The sequence below is a fragment of the Mustela putorius genome, unplaced genomic scaffold (assembly GCF_011764305.1).
Source record: "Mustela putorius furo isolate JIRA1106 unplaced genomic scaffold, ASM1176430v1.1 tig00000765_pilon_pilon_pilon, whole genome shotgun sequence".
Classification (NCBI taxonomy): Eukaryota; Metazoa; Chordata; class Mammalia; order Carnivora; family Mustelidae; genus Mustela; species Mustela putorius.
The window spans coordinates 5,995,478-6,017,340 of record NW_025421470.1 but is presented as its reverse complement, the minus strand read 5'-3'; the positions used below and the strand labels follow the sequence as shown (position 1 = coordinate 6,017,340).

At 38.5% G+C, this 21,863-nt stretch overlaps 1 protein-coding gene across 3 annotated transcripts in view; it reads right to left on the bottom strand.

Moving 5' to 3' along the window:
- BRWD1 (bromodomain and WD repeat domain containing 1) overlaps positions 1–21,863 on the bottom strand; it is a 105,206-nt gene that overhangs the window by 20,496 nt on the left and 62,847 nt on the right. For all 3 annotated transcript variants that reach the window (XM_045084495.1, XM_045084493.1, XM_045084494.1), the window contains exons 22-34: positions 18,409–18,503; positions 16,503–16,692; positions 13,907–14,032; positions 13,704–13,811; positions 11,369–11,493; positions 10,615–10,697; positions 7,208–7,319; positions 6,508–6,569; positions 5,626–5,781; positions 5,281–5,401; positions 3,385–3,510; positions 1,876–1,948; positions 933–971 (exon numbers count right to left, since the gene is read on the bottom strand). In XM_045084495.1, the coding sequence (XP_044940430.1) occupies positions 933–971; positions 1,876–1,948; positions 3,385–3,510; positions 5,281–5,401; positions 5,626–5,781; positions 6,508–6,569; positions 7,208–7,319; positions 10,615–10,697; positions 11,369–11,493; positions 13,704–13,811; positions 13,907–14,032; positions 16,503–16,692; positions 18,409–18,503 (1,416 nt within the window). The remainder of the gene's footprint in view (positions 1–932; positions 972–1,875; positions 1,949–3,384; positions 3,511–5,280; positions 5,402–5,625; positions 5,782–6,507; positions 6,570–7,207; positions 7,320–10,614; positions 10,698–11,368; positions 11,494–13,703; positions 13,812–13,906; positions 14,033–16,502; positions 16,693–18,408; positions 18,504–21,863) is intronic.

Here is a 21,863-nt window from a genome sequence, read left to right as displayed (position 1 = left end):
CCCCCCCTTTAAAAAGGGGAGGGGGGGCAGAAGAGTCAGAAGCCAGAGACTTCAAGCTGCTGGCATAAAGATAAAAGAGGTGACAAGAAGCTCTAGAAGGTGGAAAAATGCAAGGAAAGGAATCCTAACCCTAGAGCTTCCAGAAAGGAACACAGGAATGACACGCTGGTTTTAGCTCACTGAGACCCATGTCCAACTGCTGATCTACATAAGTACAAGACCATTTTTCTTCCCTTTTTTTTTTTTTTTAAATTTTATTTATTTAACGGAGAGCGAGAGCACAAACGGGAGGAATGGCAGGCAGAGGGAGAGAGAGAGAAACAGGCTCCCCACTGAGCAGGGAGCCCAATGTGGGGCTCAATGCCAGGGTACCAGGATCATGAACTGAGCCAAAGGCAGATGCTTAACTGAACCACTCAGGCACCCCAACACTATTTTGTTTTTAATTGTTTAAGCCACTAGATTTGTAATCTGCTACAGCAGTCATAGCAAGCAAATACTACAGAGATACTGAACACTTAGAGGAGTCTGTTTAAAAATGAAATTATATGAAAATGACAATAATTCAAGTTTAACTTTCTCAATGTTATTTGGGCCAAGCATATTAGGTAAATTACTATAATAAAAAACTGAGATTTAAGCAGCAAGCATCTGGGTAACACTTAAAATGTTAAGCATTTTTCTGAGAGAGAGAGCACGTACATGCTCACAGAGTCAGGGTAGGATGGGGCAATAGAGAAAGGATCTTAAAAGCAGGCACCACGGCTCAGCACAGAGCCCCACTCAGGGCTCAATCTCATGACCCTGAGATCATGACCTGGTCCTAAATCAAGAGTCAGATGCTTAACCAACCATGCCACCCAAACACCCCCTTAGATTGATTTTAAAACACAGAATAAGTAAACAAAGGTCAATCAGGAAGATTAACTTACTCTCCTTCCAGAAGATGTTTTAGGAAGATCACTATCATCCTAGGAATAAAAATCAGAGCAGCTTAAGTGTTAATATTCTCACTTGAAATATAATAATCTAAAAGCATATCAAAGACATTATGTTTGCCTTGTTTACAAAAATCTAAAAAGGCAGACCTTATCAGATGACCTTTGTGGCACCCAGACTCCAACCGACCATTCTTAATAATCCCTTACATCCCTTAAGAACATGCAATAATTCCAAGAGCTATAAAAAGTTGCTTTGTGCATGACCTAAATAGAACTTGCATAAGCAACTTTAAATTGGTTTTACCTCGATCCATAAGACCCTCGAAACCATCTCCTACATTTCCTGAATTTCCTACTCTACACATTTTCTTATTCTCTAAATCAGTATCTGTATCCCCATTTTTATTCCAAGATAAATCAGCATGAAAATCAGTGAATCACAATAAGGACTTATGTAGAATTTTACATTCCACTGACATGGGTGGTGTTTTAAAAGAATATCCTTCCTACAATTTCTGCAACTTCCTGTTTGATTCTGTATAGACTAAAATATTCAATACCACTGACATGTGCCTTAAACTTCAATACCATCTTGAGTGAAGAACCTGTGGGTACTGTGCACATAAGAAAGTTCATGAATTTTTACTTAGAATTAAATCCAACTCTCAGATATTGGTTTCAGCAAAAGTAGAGAACATACTCCACAGCTATGTTATTCATATAGATATACTTTGCTTATTTGGTATCAATTACTGGTTAAAACTAACAATTACCTCACTGAACCATCTAGATAGTTAAGAAATATACTTTTACCAAAATAGTTTTAATAGTTCACTAGACTATAATGAGAATTGATATTTTCTACTTCACTCAATATTTTTAAGTTACCATTTGAAATTAACAAAAATCATTATAAAATTGACAAACTTCATACCAAATCCTCAGCATTTTGCTCATCATTTTCAGAAGTGTTAGAAAGTTCTGAGATATTTGTACAGTCTTGATTCCTAAAAAACAATTTTTCACGTTTTTAAGAGTATGTAGATACAGTTATCGCTGTTGTCAAAAATTCAAACTGTAGGTTAAGATATAAATAGTCCCCCAAGTATGCATGCCTAATTTCAAGCAGAGGAATATCAGGGTTTTTTAATCTATCCTCTGCGGGAAAAACATACCATCTTAGAATATTAAAAGCAAGCTTCCCCCCCACCAGCTAGGTATGTATAAAAATTAAGCTGGTAATCCAGAAATAATACATACATGAGCTCAACTGGATGAACATCCAGATGAGTTTTCCTACACATCATCACTAGTAATACTCATACAAGTAACAAGAACATGGTTGATTGAGATAAAAGGGGGGAAAGTAGAAATCAAAGCAAATTATATTTTCACACACAGAAGAAAGAATGCGAAAGTAGGAACGTCCAGGCACAAGGAAGATGAAAATGGTGTATGATTTTCCGAAGCAGAAAGAAATGAAAATTCTGGAGAAGTGTTGGTAAGTCCAAGTTGTCTGGGCAAGAGGTAGAGTAACCCAGCCAAGTGAGCTAGAGGAGAACCAGTAATTTCCCAGGCTGTAGCCTAATGGCGCAAATGATGGCACAGTTTATCAACCGTGTTCTCCAATACATAATTCTTTCCGACAATTCATACGGCTATGGCAGAAAAAGGCATTAAGATCATAGAGCAAAACTCATTAATTTTGAAGGAAACAGGCTGAGTAATTTGTCCAAAGTGACAAAGAATGTTCACTCGAACAGATTAAAACTCAGATCTCACTTTCCAAGTCAGTTTCCTTCCTACTCTTCCAAACTTATCTCTCAGTGCAAGCATGTGCAAAGCCACACACAAACACGCTCATGTGATACAGTCCCAGAGATCAAAACCAATCTAATCATGACAACACATCTCTCAAACCCAAACTCAATACTCTCCACAAAATAAGAGGTGAGAAAAAATGATAAGGTCAGTAAAGAAGGGAAAGGCCAGGCAACAGAGGGAAAGGACACAGTGACATCAGACACATGAAAGCCACGGGGGTCTGAACTGGGTCCTGAGACAGAGCAAGGCTACTGGTGGAAGAACTAAGGAATTTTACAGGCAATCTGGACTACAGTCATTACACCAAGGACCATTTCTTATTGTTTCATGAGGACATCACAGGTACAAAAAATGTTACCCTAAGGGGACATCGGGTGAAGGGTATCTATAGGGCAACTCTCTGGAAAATTAGTTCAAAGTTTTAAAAAGCAGAAAATTTGTTCAATTTCTCATGCCTTTACTGAAATTACATTCACAATATATATGTAAAGAAGTGTCACTGAATGTAGCACATTAAAAGGGTATAATTCAGAGAGGAGAAATTATGAACTGGCTGGTTTCAAGAGGTACAACATGAAATGACATTTTCCCACAACATCTCTGATAGGAGGTAACTTACTTTATAAATTTTAAAAGTTGGTCAGTTATCTTCTTAGCTGATCTTGCAATTACACTCTCAGGTTCATTAAATGTCCTGGCATTGTGTTCTATGTATCTGACTTCCCAAACTAATGCAGATAGCCTCCTTCAAAACAAAAAGTAAGCAATTTAGGACATAGAAAATGAAAAGACAGAAACCAAGAAAAAAAAATTAAGCCAGCATATATTTATATATTAAATGTAAATGCAAAAGTTATAACAAATAATAACCTCCTAACACTATCAACCTGATCACAGTCACAAGCAATTATACCGGAAGCTAAACCGCAGAGAATACATGTAAACACCAAAAATCTTAACAGTTCACTTAATCACATCCAGAAAAAAAACCAGAGCAACCCTCCCTTTCACCTTGTCTAGATATACAACTGAAGCTACTAAGACTCAAAGAAAACGTGTTAAATACCATTAATCCTATGAGAGTAACCACGCAAAGCAGTTTCTGAACAAAAGCACATTCACTAAAACACCAAGGAGAGGGGCACCTGGGTGGCTCAGTGGGTTAAAGCCTCTGCCTTCGGCTCGGGTTGTGATCCCGGGCTCCTGGAATTGAGCCCCGCATCAGGCTCTCTGCCTGGCAGGGAGCCTGCTTACTCCTCTCTCTCTGCCTACTTGTGATAACTGTCAAATAAATAAATAAAACCTTAAAAAAAAAATACCAAGGAGAGATTAGTAAGGGCCACAGCAGAGGAGCTGGCCATATTTGGTGTTGGAGCTCACGTCCGGCTGTGGATACAGTGGGGTGGTGTCAGGGCAGGCTTTGTGGGCAGGGGATAGGCCATGAAGGATAGGACAGGGACACCAGTAGGGCTGGGGAGAAGGGCACAGATAAGTGCACAGGAAGTGGAGAAAGCACAAGGTGACCCTGAAGACCAGGAAGAGGAATGTGGGAGACCAAGGGTTGAGGGACTTAGGGTGGGACCGGCAGGTAGAAGCCCTATCACTGAAGGCCTAAGGCATGGGAATAAGGAGATTAAACTTCACCTCCAATGACAGTGCTCAGCACTGCACTTTGCTCACAATAGACCCTCATTAATGCCATGAAGCAAAATGTAGGAAGGCATTTGGCTTCACAAATGATGTTAAGAAGCCAGTTTTTTGTATTGGTAATTTCTTGAAGTAGATGAATTATTAAAAAAATACCATAAATTACTTAAAAAAATATATCACCAAGACCACGAAATTTTATTATCAGTGCTTTAGAAGCCAAATATAAAAAGCTGGTGACTCTGGGGAATTAATCTTTCAAAGGCCAATCTTTAACCAAGTTAAGTTTTATCTTTAAATTGAGCTGCTGATAAGAAATAACACGGAGGACATGGGGAGATGGAGAGGAGAAGGGAGTTGAGGGAAATTGGGAGGGGGAGGTGAACCATGAGAGACCGTGGACTCTGAAAAACAATCTGAGGGTTTTGGAGGGGTGGGGGGTGGGAGGTTGGGTGAGCCTGGTGGTGGGTATTCAGGAGGGCACGGATTGCATGGAGCACCGGGTGTGGTACATAAACAATGAATTCTGGTACACTGAAATAAATTAAATTTTAAAAAAATGAAATCTTAAATAAATAAATTGAGCTGCTAAACAGGAATGTTAACATGCAAATAAAAACAAATAAGGATGTCTAACTACTTAACATAATTCATAAGAAAAACAGACTACAGAAGATTGAGGAGTGAAACATGGTATTTGTCATCTGAACATCAAACATGTCTTACACATAAGACCACAAATTACCATAATGAAAGAAGAGAATGAAACAGAAAGTAATGCTGATCAGCTCCCACTGCACCACCATTCACTCTGGTCAGGATGACCAAAGACCCTTTCAGATTATTTTTAAAGGAGGTTTCTACCGACCTGTAAAATCGATTAACGAGTCTCATCCGAATGGTGTAAAGATCGGTTGGATAAGCTACTACAGTACAGTACTTGGGGTATGTACACAGATCGACTGGCCCTGCAAAAGCTGCCGCTATGTCTGTGGAGGCAGACAGAAGAAACCTTCATCAAAAAATTCGTTATTTTTAAGAGGTTACTTCTCTACAAATGATTAAAAATAGAGCTACGTTTAACACCACAGGCCCAACCAAAAGGTAGCAAACAGAAATTGTAGGGAAGAACACAACCACGGCTTGTTACTGTTTTTAAATACTTCTATAGAAAGGAAAACTTGAACATGAAACTTCACACTAAAACACTTACCAAGATTCAAAAGTTGATCGATGCCACTAATAATTCGTTCACACTCTTCATCTCTTGATTTCTGACCCCATTCACCATCTTGTGGTTTGTAGAGCAATTTCTCTAGCTCATCTGAAGTGACAGAAATACTAGCTCCTAATTCTTCAGGTGGATCAACTATGAATCCCATTAGAAAGAACAAAAAGAAAAATAATCAACCAAATATATATTACATTTAAGTTGTCAAAACTAATAAACAAGACACAACAAAGGAAAACATAGCTGCTTTATAGTGGAGAAACCTGGCAGACACCATCTTAATCACAAGATGAAGGTTAACATCTTCAGTAGTAAAACAAATGGATACCATGTGCCTCCAGGACTCACTGAGGACCACATACCACTTCTCTAACACTAGTGCCAAAAATGCAAACCCTGGATGATGAGTAAATGTGAATCAAGCCTACACTGAGGGAAATTCTGCAAAATAACTAGCCAGGATTATATGAGAAATGATCATGAGGCTACTAAGGTGCACTCAGCGTCAAGCTGGAAGCCTATGCTAAGAATTAATGAGCCGGGGTGCCTGGGTGGCTCACTCGTTAAGTGTCTGCCTTCAGTTCAAGTCATGATCCCAGGGTCCTGGGATCAAGTCCTGCTGGGCTCCCTGCTCCACGGGAAGCCTGCTTCTCCCTCTCCCACTCCCCCTGCTTGTGTTCCCTCTTTTACTCTCTGTCAAATAAATAAATAAAGTCTTAAAAAAAAAAAAAAAAAAAAGAATGAGCCAGACATGCATTAATTCTCTTGAGTTTTAGTAAACCTCACAGTTACCATAATAATTTAAAAACGTTTCTCAAACTGAAAACATAGGTAAAATATTTTCATCATTTAAAAATTATATACCATTATCAGGAATTGGTTCCATGTCCCATGGGCTAAGTTTTTCAATTTCAGTGTTGTCCCACCTGTTAAAAAAACAAAGTCATTAGCCTGTCATAAAAATGACTTGTGGCTAATAACTAGGTAGCCACTACAAAAGTAAAGAGAAAGAAAATATGAAAACCTCGTTGTAGCAATACAAATTTAAATATTAATAGTTAAAATTTTTTTAGGAAGATATATAATGAAAAGAGAAAGTATAAAAAAGTACGCCGGGTTCAAAGACAAAGCCAGAAATCCTGTGTGGCTTGTACCACAATGTAGGTCTAAGGAAAAAAAATACTCAAAGACACCATGGAGCCTTGAACGCACACTTCAGAATGGGACTTTATTCCACAGTCAATGGAAAAGCAGCACCGACTTCCATAAACAAGGGAAATGATGTAATATGTGCTCCTAAACAAGAATCCTGCAGTATTACACTGAGAAAACACCAGGCGGCTATAGAAATGGTCCCAAGGGTAGAAAGCAGAGCCCGCCTCCAGGGGGTACTGGTGAACAGGAAGCAGCAAGGGCATCCTAGAGATACCGCACAGGGGAGACAGACTCAATGAAAGACTAAATCGTGTCTTTAGTTAAAGACTAAATCGTCTTTAACCTGAACCTAATAGTTCTTCATAAAACCACCCACCAGTGGAGGATTAATTTTCCACTGCATACAGACCTAACGATGTAGCACTGGAAATGACTATCAGGGTACTGTGGCTGATACGGCTCTTGACTTAGCACTGTCCCGAACCACCAAGCATCATCAATGATGGAGCGGAACCTGTCACCTGTAAGAGAAGACCAAGTCTGAGACACCAATTTGCCAAGATTAACATTTTTAATTTATAAAATACAATGATACAGATAAAAATTATTTCTTGATCTTAAAATTAGCCACCTTTCCCCACTTTTCAGCAATCTTCAGTGATAAAGTCAATGTAAAAAAGATACAATGTTACAGGGGGCAGTTTACTGAAAGCATATAACCAAACCGTATAACAGATTAAATATTATGACTAGATGCTGTTGTTTGGTGCATCCAAACACCCACCCCCAAATAAGATGCATTACGTTTTACTACAAAAAACCAAGTTTAATAAAACTCAAAAACCATTTGTAACGATACGTACTATCAATAAATACTTGTTTAATAAGTATATTAAATATATACAGCTCTGAAATATATATTTCTTAAAGAATAAAACAGATTATAAAAGTTATGATGTGAATTTAATCCATGATTGTTCCAAAGTTGTTCCTATATAATGCCACATAAAACTGTCTTAATTGTTATGATTTCACAATAAGAATCAGTTCTAGATGCACCCTTGGAAATGCTTACATATCGATTATTTAAAATGTTAGGAGCCTGGGTGGCTCAGTCAGTTGAGCATCTGACTCTTCGTTTTGATTCAGATCATGATCTCAGAGTCGTGAAACTGAGCCTCACCTCAGGCATGGAGTTTGCTTAGGATTCTCCCTCCTTCTCCCTCTGCCCCTCCCAACTCCCTCTCTTAAAAAAAAAAAAAAAAAAGAAGAAGAAGAAGAAGAAATAATTAAACATCCAAACACTCCTTTATCTTGGCAGGATAAATAAAAGCAGGCAAGTAGGTATTAGGAGGACTCTACTACAAACCCAAATAACTGCAGAAAGTGCTCCAACCAACTTCAGTCATTTTGGGAATGATTTCTAAGAATGCGTCTAGAGGAACATGCTGTATGTGAGCTACTTCACATATGTTACAAAAGAAACACAGACCACTGTAATAACCCCACCTTTCTTTCCCATGTTCTTCACCATTCTCAAAACAAAATCACTGACCAAAAAAAAGTCACATATCTATCCTTGCTAGATTGGCAGTTCTTTCTTCAAGGAAATTTTTAAGGAAATGGTAGCAATCAAAATTAAAGTTACATCTCACCCCAAAGAAAGAGAATATTCATGTAAGAAAATACCCACAAATAATATTAACTAAACAAAGTATGCTTAAAACTAAATTCTATAAAACTGAAAAAAACAGCAATATCGCAATTATCAGATCTACTCGTTTTGAGGGATTTTGTTTTGTTTTGTTTTTTTAATTTGTCAAACAGAGAGAAAGTACAAGCAAGGGAAGCAACAGGCAGAGGGAAAAGTAGGCTCCCGGCTGAGCAAAGAGCCCAACGTAGCACTCGATGCCAGGACTCTTGGGATCATGACCTGAGCCGAGGGCAGACGCTTAACTGACTGAGTCACCCAGGCATCCCAGTTTTGAGGTTCTTAATATATTTTCAAATTCACGTAAACATGACTTTTTATGTATATTTCATATTTTTCCACATTATAAGAAGCCCTTAATTCCTTCACCCCTCTACCCATTTCCCTGCCATTTCATTATATAAATATTCTAAAACATAACTTCAACTTTAGAAAAAAATCTTGGTTAGTTCTAATTTTTTTTTTGAGTATTTATTTATTTTTTTGATAGAAAGAGACACAGTGAAAAAGGGAGTACATGCAGGAGGAGTGGGAGAGGGAGAAGCAGGCTTCCTGCGGGGCAGGAAGCCCGATGTAGGGCTCAATCCCAGGACCCTGGGATGATGACCTGAGCCGAAGGTAGACACCCAACAACTGAGCCTCCCAGGCGCCCCAAGTTCTCCTAACTTTTTAAATGAAAGGCATATATTAAAAATCTGATGGAACACCCTGGTTTTCATCTAATTATGTAATGAATTAACTTTATAATTTTTTTTATTTATCTAAAACTAGAAGATCCTTTCAGTTTGAACAAAAGGTTTTTTTCAGTGTAAGATAACACTTTTAATGAAAAGGAGCCTTAAGAAATCACTTTTCTGTGGGCACCTAGCTGACTCAGTCAGAAGAACATGCAACTCTTTAACCTCAGGGTCATGAGTTAGAGCCCCATGTTTGCTACAGAGATTACTTAAATAAATTTTTAAAAGTCACTTTTCTGAAGGTAAAACCTGGCTTTTCCTTAAGCACAAACACAAAAAAGGGACCTGTTTTTGCCTATACAAGAGTAGGATAAACTTGAGTCAAGAGTATGGTAGAACTTGAGTAAAGTTTTCAGAATCAAAATCAAGCAGCTTCTTTTAATAGCACTCCCCAAACTTCAAGAAAACAGGAAGATTTCATGGGGGAACAAAACTGAATTAATTAGAAGATCTGGTACATTCACTTCTCAACCACAAAAATAAAACAAACCCACTAAATTGTGAGAGGTGAGTAGGAATCCATCTCTAGAGCTGAGCTACAGAAAACTTCGTTTAAAATAATTTTTGGATGCACATGTTGGTGGAACGAAAGGACAGCTTCCAACAAAGACATCGTAGAGGTTGGATAAACATAATAGATGGGAAACTTCCAAATCTGGCTATAGAACTTGTTAACTCCCATACATTCCAGACGACTCAAGTTTGCTTTTGTTGTTTCTGTGTGTGGCTAGATGTGTTTTTCTTCAAGAAAAATTTCCTTTCCTCTAGTTCCAAAATAATGCTGACTACTTAAATGGATGTTACCATTAAAAATAGTCCAATAAGGTAATTTTATTTTTTTGTCCAGCCAAATGTCTCAGGGTTATAAACTGTAAATGTTCTATGAATTTATTTTTTAAAGGAACGGTTTCCTCAAGTCAACCTTTTTAAGACTGCGTGGATATGACATTAAAATATTCTGATATACCAGAATATTATGTTTGAAATCTGCATTATTTTTCAACTTTGATTGTTATATGTCATAAAATAATTTTGTGAATTATTAAAAAGACAGAAAAAAAATGCAATGTGGCGAAGTCTGAAAGTAAAGAAAAGGTCAACCCTAGCAAACAGTCAATGAGTAAGAAATAATCCCTTCAAAAAGTCAGGTACTATCCGAATACAAGAAATGGTGCTTGGCTAAAAACGATATTAAGGAGATGTAAATACCAAGCCCTAAGCAAAATATACTCCAGTTGCTTGTATCTTTCCACAACTTACGTGTTCGCATCCTCCATAAAAAGCAGCACCAGAACCACAAAAATAGACCAATAAAATAAAAAACATCATTTTTTAAAGGCATATAAAATTCAGTAAGGATGGACTTACAAGACTGCCAATTCCTCTGTCTTGCTTCATCATAAAATTGACGCAATACAAGAAAGTCAATAACATCTGGCATATCATGGTATCTAAACAGGAATATAAAAAATTGTTAAACTCCCTTAGTAGGTGGTTATAGTTTAGAGCAACAATGTCTAAAAGAAACAGGATGGGAGCTGCACTTGGGAGTTTTTATTTTTCAACTAGCCTTATTAAAAATAAGTAAAAAGAAGCTAATAAAATTCATTTTAAGAGTGTATTTTATTTAACCCTAGATACCTTAAATCCTGCTTCACATTGTTTTAAGTATAAAATAATGAGATATTTTATATAATCTTTTTCTTTGTATCAAGTCTTCAAAATCTAGCGTGTATACCTAACATCACACCCAACTGAAATCTGCCACACTCTAAGTGCTCAAGAGCCACTGTGACTAAGAGCTACCGTAACAGACAACACCGGCTTAACAGATTATTTACTCTAACATTTTCTCAAAAATAAAGACAGAAGAAATGTGCCCCCAGTCCAGAATTCTCCACACATTTAATTGGCACAGAGAAAGGTATACAACACGCCAACACGTAACTGTTGTTCTAACACATGATCTTTACTTCTAGCAGGCTCCCATCCACCAGAACCTCAACTCACAGGCTGTCCGCGGCGCTCTACTATTTACCCTACAGCTAGGGAAAGAACCTGCTCATCAGCAAGAGGAAAAATCTAAACTTAAATAGTTCCATAAAAAAATAGTAACACATACCTAATAGAGAAAGATTTGTCCATTAGTCTTCCAGTTGCAGGATCTATAAATGCAAGTTTGAGGCAACAGAGTGTAGGGGGCCCAACCTCATATCGTATTCCAACTATTTTGACCAATTCTTGATCCTTTTAACAGATTTTTTTTTAAAAAAGTGTTTAAAAATGGTTAAAACAGAGCAATTCCTCAAGACCATAATTCTCCACATACTGCCACATTAAGTAAACTCACAATTTAGCTTCCAATTTAACATTAATTATAATCATTTTTGCTATCATTTCATGACACAGCAATTATTAACTGCAATCATTTTGCTTCACATCTTTTTTTAGGACAGACACTTAACACTGTTTCTCACATAAGGAATATAGTCAACTTTAGAAAATATACCACAAGCAGAAGAAGGAACATGTAAGTCACTGACCAGCTCAATATCTAAAGATAACTGCTGTGAATTATCTGAATTTCTTTGCAGCTTTGTTCTCTTCTTAGAGATACACAATCCTGTTCTGTGTGTTTCTGTGTAAAGACACTTCATCTAATACATTGATTCATTAGCACTGAACACACAGCCCAAAGTAGTATAACTCACATCTCAACGAAGTTTATCTAACACACATTTTTCCCCATAAAGCACATGATCACTTTCTTGTGCTAACACAGGAGAGCACTTTAAGCACTACACTTGCGGGTTCTTTTATACAGCAAGTCACCAACAAAAAGCAAAAAAAGCATAAAAACAGTCTTTACTACTGCATTAAACAGACTCTGAAAAGGACCCTTATTTATGAGATGAGGCTCAAATAAGAAGGCATCACATCGCTCACTCTCAGTTGTAAACATGCTGGTCATGCAAATCAAATTTTCTGCCACTCTGTGAATGTTTGCAAGTGACCAGAAAGCATCATGAGCATTGATTTTGGGTTACAAATAACGTACACCAAAAGGCAAATTCAAATATGCAATCTGTGAATAATGAGGATCAGCTGTACTCAGAGACTCAGTAATAAGTGAGAAAGGTGTACATAAATCAGAACATAACCCAAGCCGAGTTCAAGAAGGACAGCCACTAAGTTGAAGAGTATTTAAGAACAGCTGTCTTTGCTAACACAGCTATTCTCATCATCTAATAGTTACTGAAAGTATCAGAAACATAAAAGCATAAAGAATAAAAAAAAATCAACTGTAATGCTATTCCACATATAATCACTATTGACTTTTTGATGTTTTTTGTTAAGACATGCATCTGTAAATTTTTATCATTACCACGAATATTTCACATCCTACTTTTCCTTAGTAATAAATTATAAAAAGTCAATAGTCATTCAAAAACAAGTATTTTAAAAGCCTCAATTACACAGTGGGCTCTACATAGTAGTTAATTCTGTGAATGTACCATGATTCGATTCCTTCAACACTATAAGATATTTGGAAATTTTTTGTTTTTATAAACAGTGAAATGAAATTGCCTTGCTCAAAAATTCACATGCATTTCCAGTTGTTTCCTAAATTACTGGAAGTAAAATCATAGAATTAAAACATCTAAATAGATATATATTTTTCAAAGATTTTATTTATTTATTTGATAGAGAGAGAGTGAGATAAGGAATATAAGCAAGGGGAGTAGGAGAGGGAGAAGCAGGTTTCCCATGGAGCAGGGAGCCCAATGCTGGACTCCATCCCAGGATCCTCAGATCATGACTTGAGCCAAAGGCAGATGCTTAATGGATGAGCCACTCAGACGCCCCAAAACATCTAAATATCTTTCATTTTGATTCCAACCATTAAAATAGCCTCCAGAAAGCCTAGGCTTTTTCATGGACCCTGTCCCCAATGTGAATAACTGGTAACAAACCAAAACCTTTGTTACCTGCTAAAATGTGGTAGTTTCTTTGTCAAAATGTTATTTTTTCAAAAAAATTATAAAACTGGTTAAGTACAGGGGTATTCTGTATTGTTTTCAGCAATCTAGTTTATTATGCATGGGGTCCAACCTTTTTTCCAATTTGTATTTCCTCTCTTGAAAAGTTGTACTTCTTTTGAACATGTATCCTAATACATGCATCTTAAGATCAATAATACATACCGCCAAGCTGCCTTCCTGAAAGACTCTGACACACTTAGTTTTGAATGCCAGTCAGCAATACACGAAGACCACCCACTGACAAACATGTCTTCCTGCTGGATCGTAAGTCTTAAAAGGTGATAGCAGAAAGCAGGAAACCAGTGGAAAGATAGTAAAGAAATATGCCTCTACTGGTTTATTTTTAATGGATTTGTAAATATTTTACTACCCATGTGCTAACTGTTTAATGACGTAATGACACCGTCCTCTTACCCTGAGATCCATTTTTCTCCACGGCTCCTTGTTGGGCTTCAGCTCATAGATGTTACTCCTTCTGACAGCCTCAATATAAGCTTCATGACCCTGTCGAAAATATATTACCTGCAAAAAGCATACATTTAAAAATTAAAACCTAACAGTAAAATATTTTGTCTTATGGTGTCCATATTCACGTTTTTAAAATTTATTACTCTCACCTCATCACCCATTTGAGGAACAAAAGGAGACTTTCGAAGTGTGGTGTCAGTTATCCAAACTGGAGGATGAAATTCATATAAATGTTCCATATTTGCAAGCTCTACCGCAGTCATCCTCCGCAAGCTCTGCCAAGGGGAACAGAACAAAGTTTAGTGCAACAGAAAGGGCATGCGTACACTGTTTAACTGAAAAACAGGGGGCGCCTGGGGGGGGGGGGCTCAGTCAGTTACGCAGCTGCCTTCGGCTCAGGTCATGATTCCTGGAATCGAGCGCCGCGTCGGGCTCCCTGCTCACTGGTGACCTGCTCCCCCTGCCTGTGTGCTACCACTCTTTCTCTGTGATAAATAAAATCTTAAAAATAAATAAATAAATAAACAGACAACAAAAGAAACTTCACCACTGAGAATGCCTATTTATGGGCACGTCACCTAATGATTAGTTTTTAAACGGCATACATATTTGGTTCCTTAACATATACAGGAACGTATCACTTGTGAAAGCATTGCAGATTTACCTAGCATTTTTCAAGCATCTCCTGAATTTCTAAGGTTCTTTGTAACACTTTATATCCTACAGAAGAGACCTAATTTCCAACCCAAATCCTCTTCAACAGAGCCTGCCCTACCGACACACCATTCTGAATTCTACCAGGGACTAATCAGCACAGTCTCCTCTTGACTGAGGTTTTTAAACTGGTAATTTTAAAACACGGCCACAAACTCTTTGATTCTCCTCCTCGCCTCTTCGAGAGATGCAGCCACATCTCCACTTGAGGGTGGGCTGGAACTGCTTCTAACAAACAGAATGAAACAGAAGTGACGAGAGGCTTTGAAGACTAGGCTGTCATAGGGATTCCGGGTCACCTCTTGCTTACACTTCAGGATCACTTGCTCGGGGAAAACCAGCCACCATGTCCCACAGATACCCACACAGCACTGCAGAGGGGCCCTGTGGTAGGAACTGAGTCCAGTGAGTAAGCTTCAGAGAAGATCAAACCTTCAGACAGCTGCCAACTCCAGCCACTGTGTGCAACCTTGTGAGCCACAAATCACCTAGCCAATCAGCCCTCTGAGTCCCAATCCATCAGAACATGAATACAAGTTCACTGTTTTTTGGGGTTCTTTTTTTTTTTTGACATTTACAATGAATAAGGAAATGTTTATTATACACAAAATCTTTCTTAGTACTGATAGCATGAATTCTTACCTGAATGTTAACACAGAACTTCCCTATTATTTTAACTAAAACAAATACCTGTAATATAGGGGACATGAAAGATCTGTTTTATTTTTGCTTTAGTTTGTTTGTTTTTTTATTTATTTATTTATTTATTTTTAATTATTATTATTATTTTTTATAAACATGTATTTTTATCCCCAGGGGTATAGGTCTGTCAATCGCCAGGTTTACACACTTCACAGCACTCACCAAAGCACATACCCTCCCCATTTTTGGGTTTTTTAAAGATGTTATTTATTTATTTAACAGACAGAGATCACAAGCAGGCAGAGAGGCAGGCAGAGAGGGAGGAAGGGAAGCAGGCTCCCCACCAAGCAGAGAGCCCGATGCGGGGCTCGATCCGAGGACCCCGGGACCACGACCCAAGCTGAAGGCAGAGGCTTTAACCCACTGAGCCACCCAGGAGCCCCACAAGTTCGCTGTTTTAAGGAGCTAAGTTTCAGGGTGATCTGTTACACAGCAACAGAAAACGAGTACAAAGATGGGGCATCTTTAAATAATGGCCACCACTGGCACTACACGAACCCTGTGCATATGGTAAGGAACAGGAACAGCATAGTTAAGAGCGTGAAGATGCCAAACGAAGGAGAACATGCCAGATGTGTCTGGGACACATGGCAGTAACAGATGAGAGAAGATGAAATTGCCCCAAAATGTCCTGAAGCGTATTTCTGGTGTTGATTAACAGGAGAAAATAAAGAGTTATTGTGGGATTTTGAGCAAACAGAGCTCCTCCTTTAGGTGTCAAACTGGGGAAGGAGTCAGTGCCAAGGCCAATCTGGGGCAGATTCAACAGAGAAGGCTTCACAACAGAGCAGCTTTTCCAAATATAAATTCCATTTTACATTTGAGTTGTGCTAACATTGTCAAAAGAATATAAAAGTTCCAATTTCCTAAAGATTTTTTTTTTTAATTTTTATTTATTTGACAGAGGGAGAGACAGCACGAGAGGGAGGAGCTGCAGGCAGAGGGAGAGGGAGAAGCAGGCTCCCCGTCAAGCAGGGAGCCTGATGTGGGGCTTGATCCCAGGACCCTGGAATCACGACCTGAGCTGAAGGCATACACTCAACCGAGTCAACACGCCAGGTGCCCCCAAGACTTTTAATTTTTTTTTTTTAAGATTTTACTTATTTATTTGACAGACAGAGATAAGATATGGGGCTCCCTGCTGAGCAGAGAGCCCAATGCAGGGCTTGATCGCAGGGCTTGATCCCAGGACCCTGAGATCATGATTTGAGCTGAAGGCAGAGACTTAACCCACTTGAGCCACCCAGGTGCCCCTTAATTTCCAAATATGGACAGAAACACCTCTATAAAAAGTGTAAAAAGATGTTTTTAAAGAAATACTTCTCTCACCTCTTTTTTAGGCTTATTTTCTTTCTTTCTCTTTCGTCTCCGCTTTGGAGGAGATAAATTTTCAGCAGACATTTCATCCTCTGAACTACTGCAAAAGCGGGTAATGCGCCGACGTGATGACGTCCGCAGAGGTGGCTGCAGATTGATGCCTGCATCAGCAGTCCAATCAGAATATCGAGATGACGAGTCACTGGAAAAGGAAAAATGTGTAAGTTGCAGGGAACCAGAATCTAAGCCCTGACAGCAAACCAGTCACATAACACTAAGAGAAGAGATGAAGTGGGAAGGAAGGAAGGATCATGGGAAAATTTAACTCGAACACTCTGCCTTCACCATCAGCGACTACTGAAATAACCAGGGATCATGCGAAAGAGAGAAACCTGCACTGATGCTGGAAATTAGGAAAGGATGTAAGCCTGAGGAATTATTTTAAAGTATAATACAGAGGAGACACTGTGGAACACAACATTTAGAGCCAACCATCGATCCCCTTTCAGAAGATGGAGTGTAGTTATGAAAACAGGAGAGATCACACAGAACTGTAAGAGCAGGCCCTCCTCCCACCCCAAGTGAGAGGGGGCTCAGGAATAGACTAGAAACTTTAACTGGAATGAAAAACCATCTGTGAACAGACCAAAAAGCCCAAGGAAAACATAACCACAACAAACAGAAAGCTGTAAGTGGTCAGAGCTTCTTGCCAAGAGGGGGACCATTACTTGATATGACAGAAGATTTGTGAGAGGAACTCGTAGCCCACCCCAGAGCAGAAGCAGAGTCCGACAGGAAACTAGATCCAGAAAATGAGCCCCTGCCCAGTGCTAGCTTCAGAAAATACAGAAAAGGATGACAAAGGACTCTATTGGGCCATCACTGGCCAACCACATACCTCTCAGGCTCAATAAAACATACTCACACTAACACACACATTTCTAAGAGCTGTTTATTATAAAAAGAGTTATTTAGAAAAAATTCAAGAGCACCTGCTTTGTATAATAAAATTTAAGAAAAGCTAAATTAAAAGATAATAATTATAGAGACAGAAAGCATAAGAGTGGTTGCCAGAGGACGGGGATGGGAGGTGGAGAATCACTGTTTAGTAGGTATGCAGTTACAGTTTTGCATCGAGCTCCAGAGAGTGTGTGCAAGACAGTATGAATGTACTTAACACTACTGAAACATACACTTAACGATAGTTAAGATAGTAAATTTTATTATGTCTGTTTCATAATTAAAAATGAATTTTAAAAAATAAAATAGACAAGTGTTCTAAAAATTACTCCAGCTCCTAATCATAATGGAATAAGAGAAGTCAAGAAAGAAAACGGAGTACAGTAAGGTGGTCTACACCAGGTGGTCTAAAACAGGACCAATGAAAATAGAAAGAAGATACTTTCAGTCCTATTTGGCAGAGGCACCTTCCTACATGTGGTGATGGATATGTTCATGAAAAGAAAAAGAGGTCCAGATTTCTGGCTTGAGCATCTGTCAAAGGTGAAGCTGACATTTATTTACCAAGAGAAGGAACAGATGTTAACATCTCGATCCAATGAAATTTCGATACCAAAACTAAACACAAGGTCAACACACGCATAACTAATACTAAACAGAATGATGGTGTTACCACACACACTTTGGATACTACTCGCTAGAAATGCAGCTCAAGACTGGACTGATTTGGAGTACACACACCCGACGTCCGGCCGGCTCAAATGTTTACAGTCAGAAATGCCTAAAATATTTTCTACAGATAAAGTTGTTAATCCGGTTTTCTTCTCCTTTTCAATGTACTAAAAAGTCAGTTGTCCCACAGATGTGAGCTCTTACGTCTCGAATGCCATCCGTGCCCCACTGCATCCATGCCTACGACTGAACTGCCGAAAAGATGGGAATAAGGAAAAGCAGATACCTTGAACTCTCGCTGTCACTCTCACTTCTTCGATCACTCCTCCATTCTTCCTCTTCAGAAGAACAAGAGCCTTCACTCTGATCACAGGAAGTCTCCTATTGGCCGAGGTCGGGGGGGGGGTGGCGGGGGGGGGAGAGATGTAGATAAAATAAAACTCCTGATTTTGGAGATTAAACAATACAAGTCAAGAAAAACTGTACTTTGTCCTGATCATCTTGGGCCATCGGGCAAGAAAAGAGTTAGATGGACTTAAAAAAACAAGAAATAAATGTTCTTACTATATTCTTTTTCTTATCAAGCATAAGGCATTAGAGTCTAAGACTTAACACTACTACTGTTGATACCGCCAGCCCTTCTGAGTGAAGCTCGTAAAAAGTCAATGTAGATGTCCTCAGCATTTTGTGGGACTTAGGCCACCGTGACAGGTATGCAACCGGCTCTCATCGTTCTACTGTCGCCCCCAGGACGGACGTTGTGCATCTTTCCATATGACCTATAGATATTCTTTGATGAGGGGTTAGGCATTTTGCTAATTCTTAAACTGGATTGTTTTCTTATGAATGTGTTTTAAGAATTCATGGTATGTTTTAAATACAAGTCCTTTATCAGATAGCAGTTCTACAAATATCTGCCCCCAGTCAATAGGACTGGGAGTCCTATTTTCATTGCATTTTCATTCTCTTAATGGTATCTTTCCCAGAGCAGATTTTAATTTCAATGAACTCTAGCCTGTCATGTTTTTCTCTATCAGATTGTGCTTCTGGTATTTTATCTAAAACGTCACTGCCATTGCCAACGTCCCCTATATTTTACTGTATGTTATCTTCTAGAAATTTCCATTTTGCATTACATTAAGTTTATGATCCATTTTGAGTTAATTTTTATGAGAAGTCTCAGTCTAGATTATTTTTTTTAGCATGTGGATATCCAGTCATTCCAACACCATTTGTTGAAACACTATGTTTTATCCACTGAGTGGTATTTGCTCCTTTGTCAAACGCTACTTGATGATCTGTGTATTAGTCTATTTCTCGGTTTCCCTATTCTGTTCCACTATTGTCTATGCTTTCACTGATCTCACATTGTTTTAAAAATTACAGATTTATACTAACTCTTAATGTCAGGTAGTGTCAGTCCTCCAACTACTTTCTTCAGTATCCTAGGTCTTTTACCTCTGCAAGTAAACTTTAGAATCACTCTGCCAACACCCACAAAATTAACTTGGGATTTTGATCGGGATGGTGTTGAATCTACCGATCAATCTGTGAACAAAAGACATCTAACAACAACAAACAGCAACAGGGTCTCTCCTTCATTGACTATGGAAATACAAAACACAACATGGGACTCGAGAAAGTCTGGAAGTCTCTTACAAAGCTGTCCAACAGGGCCTTATCATTTGATGCAATAAACATGCTCCTTGGTATTTACCCAAATGCATTAAAAATACTGTCCATACAAAACCGGAATGTGTAAGTTTGTAACAGCTTTATTCCTAACTGTCAAAACTTAGAAGCAGCCAGCATGTCCTTCAGTAGGTAAATATATAAACTGTGGTAAATTCAGACAACCGAATATTACTCAGTTCTAAAAAGAAATGAAACATCAAGCCACAAAAAGTTGTAGAGGAAACTTAAACCTCTTTTACTAGAAAGTAGCCAATCTGCAAAGGCTCCATACTATATAACCTAACTATACGGCATTCTGGAAAAGTCTATGGAAACAGTAAAAAGATTAATGGTTGCCAGTGGCTCAGGAGGAGGGAGAGAAGAGTTAAGTATAGCCCAGTGGGGTTTTAGGGCAGTGAAACTGTTCTGTCTGATGCTATTATGGGAGATACTGATATGGCAGACAATGCATTTGTCAAAACCCACAGAACTATACAACACACGGTTATCCCTAATGTAAACCAGGGAATTCACCTCACCAGTTAAAGCAAATCCACCGCACTAATTCAAGACATTACTAATAGAAAAGACTGTGTGAAGGGAAGAGAATATAGGAATTCACTGTACTCATTGTGTAATTTTTCTGTAAACCTAAAACTGCTCCAAAAGAGTCCTTTAAAAAAAAAAAATTTTTTTTTTATTTATTTGACAGCAATCACAAGTAGGCAGAGAGGCAGGCAGAAAGGCAGAGGGGGAAACAGGCTCCCTGTTGAGCAGAGAGCCTGATGTGGAGCTCAATCCCAAGACCTGAGCCAAAGGCAGAGGCTTTAACCCACTGAGCCACCCAGGTGTCCCCCCCACTTTTTTTAAAGGGAAGAGAGGGGAACAAACAACTTTTTGATCATCACAGCACCAATGGTTGTGATCCACTTTAAGTTCTGGCCATGAATCCCAGGCAGGTACTTTTAAACTGAGACAGGACCTTTTCCTGTAACAGCATTTACTTTAGGAGCTTTGATAACAGACCATGAAAATGTCAGTAAGATCCAAAACTCAAAAGGCAAAATATTAAGTTAATATCTACTTTTGGGGGCATCCAGGTGGCTCAGTTGGTTAAGCCTCTGCCTTTGGCTCAGGTCATGATCTCAGGGTCTGGGGATCAAGCTTTGCTCAGTAGGAGTCTGCTTCTCCCTCTGTGTTCTCCCCCTCTCTCAAATAAATAAAATCTTACCAAAAAAAAAAAAAAAAAAAACCTACTTTTGTTTACTTCATTTGAATAGGCAAAATGTAAAGTCAAAATATTCTACAAACTGTTTCTCAAAATGTCAGCCCTGTTTCTCAACACTATTCCAGGAGTACATTCTAGGCCTAGTACAACAGAACTACTAAATGGAATGTGCTTCACATGCTCAAATCAACTTTTTCTTAAAATCACAGTAATAATAACTCTTGAAAGCTATTACCTCGAAACCACACACCCTATGAAATGTCTTATATGTGTTATCCCAACTCTCCAAACACCTGTTAACATAGGCAGAATTAAGAACAAAGAAAATTAAATTAAGAACTAAGAAAATAAGAATTAAGAAAACTAACAACACTAAGTTTCAGAGATTCTGATTTAACTTGCCTATCAAGGTGGCATAATCTACTTGAAACTTTGAGGGACTTTTCTTTAAAAAAAAAAAAAAAAAAAAAAAAAAGTCCTAAGATTACACAAGCTTCAACCCCACACAACTTATATTCACCCTGCCTCTGAGTGTTTTGCTGTCTCCCAGACCCTATACATTACTAGCTCTTCATCTATAGGAACACCCAGGGATAAGAAAAGTAAAAGTAAATAACAAGCCTGGGGTCACAGGATGATAAGTACAGGAACTAGAATTAAAAATCTGGCTAACTTTCCTACCATGGGTGCTTTCCAAACCAAAATGGAATGGACCAACATGCATATACATAATGCCACAATCTCTATCCTACTGCCATACACATTACATACACACTCTCATCTCCACCCAGCCACAAGAGCCCCCACCCCCATTCCCCCTACAACAACATAAGTGAATG